The sequence below is a fragment of the Mauremys mutica genome, chromosome 19 (assembly GCF_020497125.1).
Source record: "Mauremys mutica isolate MM-2020 ecotype Southern chromosome 19, ASM2049712v1, whole genome shotgun sequence".
Lineage (NCBI taxonomy): Eukaryota > Metazoa > Chordata > Testudines > Geoemydidae > Mauremys > Mauremys mutica.
In genome coordinates, this window is record NC_059090.1 from 20,149,371 (window position 1) to 20,155,603 (window position 6,233).

The 6,233-nt window shown below is 40.8% G+C and overlaps 1 protein-coding gene across 1 annotated transcript in view; it reads left to right on the top strand.

Moving 5' to 3' along the window:
* Positions 1-6,233, top strand: part of MYO19 (myosin XIX) — a 29,921-nt gene that overhangs the window by 22,678 nt on the left and 1,010 nt on the right. Inside the window, exons 20-24 of the mRNA XM_044993597.1 lie at positions 435-541; positions 2,330-2,499; positions 3,580-3,709; positions 3,927-4,012; positions 5,254-5,562. Of these exons, the coding sequence (XP_044849532.1) occupies positions 435-541; positions 2,330-2,499; positions 3,580-3,709; positions 3,927-4,012; positions 5,254-5,562 (802 nt within the window). The remainder of the gene's footprint in view (positions 1-434; positions 542-2,329; positions 2,500-3,579; positions 3,710-3,926; positions 4,013-5,253; positions 5,563-6,233) is intronic.

Here is a 6,233-nt window from a genome sequence, read left to right on the forward strand (position 1 = left end):
AACCAGCTATCATGAATGCTGTCTGTGGATTCTTCTCATGGAAACAGTGGGGTTTTTAAAGCCATCTGAGCAATTCTTTTGCAGGGTTGCTTTGTATTTAAGAGCCAAGATTTAAAACCACAGAATAGCTTTGACACACAGTAAGTCACTATGATCTCTCTGGGCAGTGATAGCTTGCCTCCAGTAGTAAAACTGAGAGAGTTTAATCAGCTAAAAGTGCAATAATCCTGTTAAACAAGGGTGTGGAATGTCTGCTGTTGTAGTGTAGAATTCCCCAAACTAAGTCTATACCTTTGTGCAATGGAACCTTGCTCATCCTTTAATAATCCCACAACAAAAATTACACCCCCCCCACATTAAAAGGTAATTTTTAAGCACTTGAGCCATACAGTAAATGGTACTCATGCAGGATTGATTTTCATTTTGGCTCTCAGGGTCTCCTTCCAAAGTTTTATTGAGCGTTATAAAGTGCTGAGAAAATCACGTACATCCAATACAGTGCCAGATGAAAAGGGTTTCTCTCCTGCTAAGAAGAAAAGAGGTAGGTTTTATTCGTTTCACTCAACTCACTGCACAGTGCACAGAATTTCTTGCTATTGTATAAAACAAATACAGAGACTGTATTATCACACATTCGGTTTTGGGGAAGTTCCTCATTTTTGAGCTTTCATAGTATTTTTATGTTCTAGTCATTAATGTTAATTTCCATACAATCTGGCATTTAAGTCAGGATTTTAAAACTGTTTAAATAAAATTACTTCCATGCTAAATCTTCCATCTTTGTGCAGATGGCTGTATTCTGTATTCTTATCGGGAGTAGAATACGATTTTCAAATGATCCTGTTTTTTCTTTTGTGACTTTTATATTTTGCATTAGATAAGTAAACTGGAAAATTTTAAGTTTCTTTTTGTTTGCTTACATTCCTTTCTCTGTTTCTTGTACCTGTTGCCAAATACACAATTGGCCTCTAGCTTTACTGGATTCTGCTGCTTCTACCTTTTGCAAACTTCTCTGTGCGCGTCTGTATTTCAAAGCAACACTTGAGGATGCATTTTAAAAAGTAATCCTATTCACAAGGTAATGTGTATGCTATGTATTCCTGAAAGAGGGGCTGTTAGGAGAGGGTACCAGCTCATTCATTGTTAAATTTGGCATGGAAAGTATCTGCAACATGCACCATATTAATCCATTTTTTTAACCTTAATCTAATAAGTTTGTTCGTACATCTAACTTCAACATGGAAAAGGAAGCCCAGTAAGCTAGGAAACATTCGTCATTGATGCAAGAGGTTCTAACTGGCTCAGTCTACTTGTATCTAGGAAAATGCTGATTGCTTAGCTTTGGTTAGTTTATATGCAGTAAAATATAGGCAGATAAACTTGTAATTGAGAGCAGTCAAAATATTTATTGGACACTGGCGAGGGAAATGCCTTCTCTTGACTAGCTGCTATCCCCGCTTATTGTGGTAGGTAACAGGTTGAGAATGAAGAAGAGGAAACTTTATTTCCTGTTGGTGGGAATAAGCAATATGGCTATTGGCTCCCAGTGATGGCCAGTGGAAGCACTGCTCATCCCCAGGTGTTTTCCTGTTGGCAAGAAAAGCAAAACTTCAATATTCAGCCTAAATGTACTGCTTTTTCCAACGCTTCCATCTCCTAAAGAGAAATAAGTATTGCAATGAAAAATAGAAACACATGCATTGTTAGGGGTAGAAAGATCCAGAGATTTCCAGGTTCCTATATTTGACATTCAGAATTGCCGTGCAGCACTATTTTATACTCTGAAAGAGAGCTGTAGTTGTTCTAGTCTGAATTGCCTATCCTCCAGTCTTACTTCTTCCAAAAGAGAAATTAACTTGTGCAACTTTTCTCAACCCATTTCTCTCATTCTCCTGCTCACTCTGCTGTCCTTTCTTTCTTTTTTTGTCTATTTCCTAATAATGTGACTAGACCTGTGTCCATTCTATCTCAAAAGTGGCCAGAATAATCCCTGATCCATTGATAGAATCATCTCCTATTTAGGTATCTCCGAAATGTTTCCCTTTTTAAAACTACAGTCTAAAGCACTGTAGTGAAGACCGGCTCAGTACTTTTGCTTTTTTTGCAGAACATTGTCATTGTCTAAATCCCTTGCCGCTTGCTCCTGTTCTCGGTTTTGTTTTCTAGATTGCATAGGATCTGTTATCTGTTCAAATCAAGTCTGATTGTTTCTACATAGGTGGTTTTAACCATTGCAATAATGGTGCCCCTTTTACTTATAGTGAGACTATTTTCCAGTCTTTAATTAGATACTGGACTTTCCCTCCCTTGAACATCTTGTATTTTGCAGGTTTGACTCCAACAGCAAATAATGATGAAGAGTTACGCTTTGTCATCCATGATCTTCTTCAGAAAATGACAGTGGGACAAAGTGCTGTTTCCGTTAAGCAAACAGAGACCAAATCAAACAACTCTTCCATGTATTGCGGAAAAACCAAAATCTTTATGACTAATTTCATGGTAAGCATGTTACATCCATCCCTTGGAAGAACAAGGGTGTGCTTCTGCAATACAGGTCACAGCCCAGTTCCATTGTAGACCACTACAAAACTGCTGACTTCAGTGGAAGCAGAATTTCGCACCCTGTTCAGATTATTTCCCAAACAGGGAAAAAACTTTGGTACGTGAAAACAATCCAATGGGAGTAGGAATTTAGTCTTTTTAAAACTCCATCGGGTAAGGGACATGAGGCATTCACCCTCACTGTACTTGTTTCTGTGCCCACTCATTTACTAGTGCACCTGTGGCAAGCAACAAAGATTATATTCAGTTTCAGGTTGATAAATTTCATTTCTCTCCTATGGGCTTGTCTACATTACCCGCTGGATCAACAGGCAGCGATCAATCCAGCAGGGGTTGATTTATTGCATCTAGTCTAGACACAATAAATCGATCACCGAGCGCTCTCCTGTCGACTCCAGTACTCCACCGGAGCAAGAGGTGCAGGTGGAGTTGATAGGGGAGCGTCGGCCGTTGACTTACCGCAGTGAAGACACCATGGTAAGTAGATCTAAGTACATCAGCTACATGAATAACGTAGCTGAAGTTGAAGTTGCATAACCTAGATTGATTCACCCCACCTCCAGTGTAGACTAGGCCTAAGTGTCAAATCCCCTGTTCACAATGTGCTTAACATGCAGCTGGACTTTTAACTACATGCTTTGCTGAATTGGGCCTAAGCTAATGAAACAGACCACTTTAAACAAGCTTCTTACATTGGCATAGATACTTTCTATCAATCTTCTAGGCACTTTCCCACCCCTAGGTCCCTTCCCCCCTCACTTTAGGAGTAGCGGGCTTTATCTAATTAGCCCATCTTTTCAAAATATGATCTACAGTTCTAGAAACTGAAATATTTTCAGGTCTCCATAGATACATTAACCCACCACTGTTTAATAGTTTTCTAAAACATGTTCATGCAAAATACCAAAGGAGCCATGTTATAAATTAATGAAAAATGAGAGACCAATCGCAGCTTTTTTTCCTAAATGGCTGAATGAATATGCAGGCTACTAATGGCAAGACTTTTCCTTGACACAGCTAGAACAACTTGAAGCTAGAAGAGCAGCAGTACTATCTGAGAAAGCATTTTGCATTCAGTGTTGCTGGAGAAGATTTAAGCAGAGGAAGCTATCAAAGCAGAGCTGGTCTGCTACCATCATCCAGGCTGGTAGGTGAAAGCTGATACAGGTGTGGTTTTGATGTCAAAAGTAATTTTTCCAGATGGGTTAAATATTTAGTGTGCCAGGGTCTGGGTACCATAATTGAACATTGGCACAAAGTTTCCAATTAGGAAATGTATACCACTGATTTTGTTATAGGTAAGTGCTTTGAGATCCTCTATATGCCAGTTCCTTTATTCTTGACTCTTTTGATTAAATCTTCAGCTGTTCGCTCCTGGTTCGCAAAGAAACATTTCCAAAGAATGCGCCGGGCTGCTACTGTTATAAAGCATGCGTGGAGGAAATGGAAAGTAAGTACCATACTCACTGCACCGAGTCAGTGTCTGATCGCCTGCTTCTTTTTATGTGTTTAAAAATATTCTCCTCCTCCAAGAACATAAGAAAGGCCGTACCGGGTCAGACCAGAGGTCCATCTAGCCCAGTATCTGTCTACTGACAGTGGCCAATGCCAGGTGCCCCTGAGGGAGTGAACCTAACAGGCAATGATCAAGTGATCTCTCTCCTGCCATCCATCTCCATCCTCTGACGAACAGAGGCTAGGGACACCATTCTTACCCATCCTGGCTAATAGCCATTTATGGACTTAGCCACCATGAATTTATCCAGTCCCCTTTTAAACATTATTATAGTCCTAGCCTTCACAACCTCCTCAGGTAAGGAGTTCCACAAGTTGACTGTGCGCTGCGTGAAGAAGAACTTCCTTTTATTTGTTTTAAACCTGCTGCCTATTAATTTCATTTGGTGACCCCTAGTTCTTGTATTATGGGAATAAGTAAATAACTTTTCCTTATCCACTTTCTCAACATCACTCATGATTTTATATACCTCTATCATATCCCCCCTTAGTCTCCTCTTTTCCAAACTGAAGAGCCCTAGCCTCTTTAATCTTTCCTCATATGGGACCCTCTCTAAACCCCTAATCATTTTAGTTGCTCTTTTCTGAACCTTTTCTAGTGCTAGAATATCTTTTTTGAGGTGAGGAGACCACATCTGTACACAGTATTCGAGATGTGGGCGTACCATGGATTTATATAAGGGCAATAATATATTCTCAGTCTTATTCTCTATTCCCTTTTTAATGATTCCTAACATCCTGTTTAGGAATCAAGGAGTCAAAGAAAAGGTAAAAGTACATTGCTGTGACTTGGTGTTTTTATTCCTTCCCATTACTATAAATCTGCCTCCTGTTTCTCTTAATGGGAAAGGAGAAAACCGCTCTCTGTAGTCTCCTCTCCTGGGACTGGAGTTAGTTTCCTCAAGCTGAAGGACGGGGGAAGGCAAGAATTCAGAGTTCAGTCCTGCAGTTAGATCAACTCCTCAATTGCTCTTCAGCTTCACTTCATGGGGAGTTAGTGTTTTAACCAGCCACCCAGGCTTGTTGAATGCTGCAGAATGTTGTCCTGTTGGTTGAATTACCCATGTTATTTTTGGAAGATTCTAATAACTTAGGGGCATAGGAGGCTAGTTCTGAACTAGCTACATCTGCACCTTTCAGTCTCTCAGGAATGTTGTATTCTCCCCCTTCCTTAAGGCAAGGATGGATGTGCTAGCAGCAAAGGAGCTGGATTACACTGAAGAAAAACTCCAGTCCTCTGTTCCTGGTGCTACCAGTTTCTTAGACCAGTCACCTACTCCACTGGAAAAGACTTGGCCTCTAAGTGCAATAATCCAGTTCTGGCCTCTTGGACTAGTTCTATCTACTGCACCTGTTACAGTGGTTGGATTTCGAAGAGACCCGTCCCTTCTGGCATGCTTGAAAATACTTCATCGGCACAATGGTTACAAAGCGGAGAGCAATCTGTTTGGCTGTGGTATCACCTCCATTAGAGCACTCCCACAGGTAATGTACCTTACCCTGAGAACACTTCAGAGTCAGCAGTATGACCTGACAAGCAGTGAGCTCTGATTATTGCATAATGGCAGAACTACTGTCCAAACTTGAGCCCCTCGTGCTTGTGAGACACAGCCTCACCCCACAGATGCCCAAGGCTGAGGGAGGCTTCCTGGCTCAGCCAGACTTCCTATGACTCTGGGCATGTCATTTAACTTATCTGTGCCGTTTACATAACTTGTTCACTCCACCAGGCCACTGAAGGTCAATATAGTGTCAGAGGAATTTTGAGACTTTGAGATGGAAAATGCTTGCAGAAATGCTAAGTATGTGCATAGAGCAGATGCTAAAGAATCTGCAACACCAGGGCTTTTGAGAATTCAGAGGAGGGCAACACTGAACTCTCTCTTCTCCCACTTCTTTGTTTCCAGAAGAGATCAAATTTTGGAAAGAGTTCATTAGGTAAAATTACCTCCAAATAGTCAACCCCACACTTGCTTCTCCAAAAACTGCTCTTTAAAGGCCTACTTTTTTTTGTCCTGTTTCTCAGCATGAAATAAACTCAGACACCATCATAGGACGCTAAGCATGAATGAACACTTGTGTAAGGTGATAAATGTGCTCAGCACACAGGGGCCCTAAATTCGAACCACTGGTTGCACATTGGCGTTCACAACCAA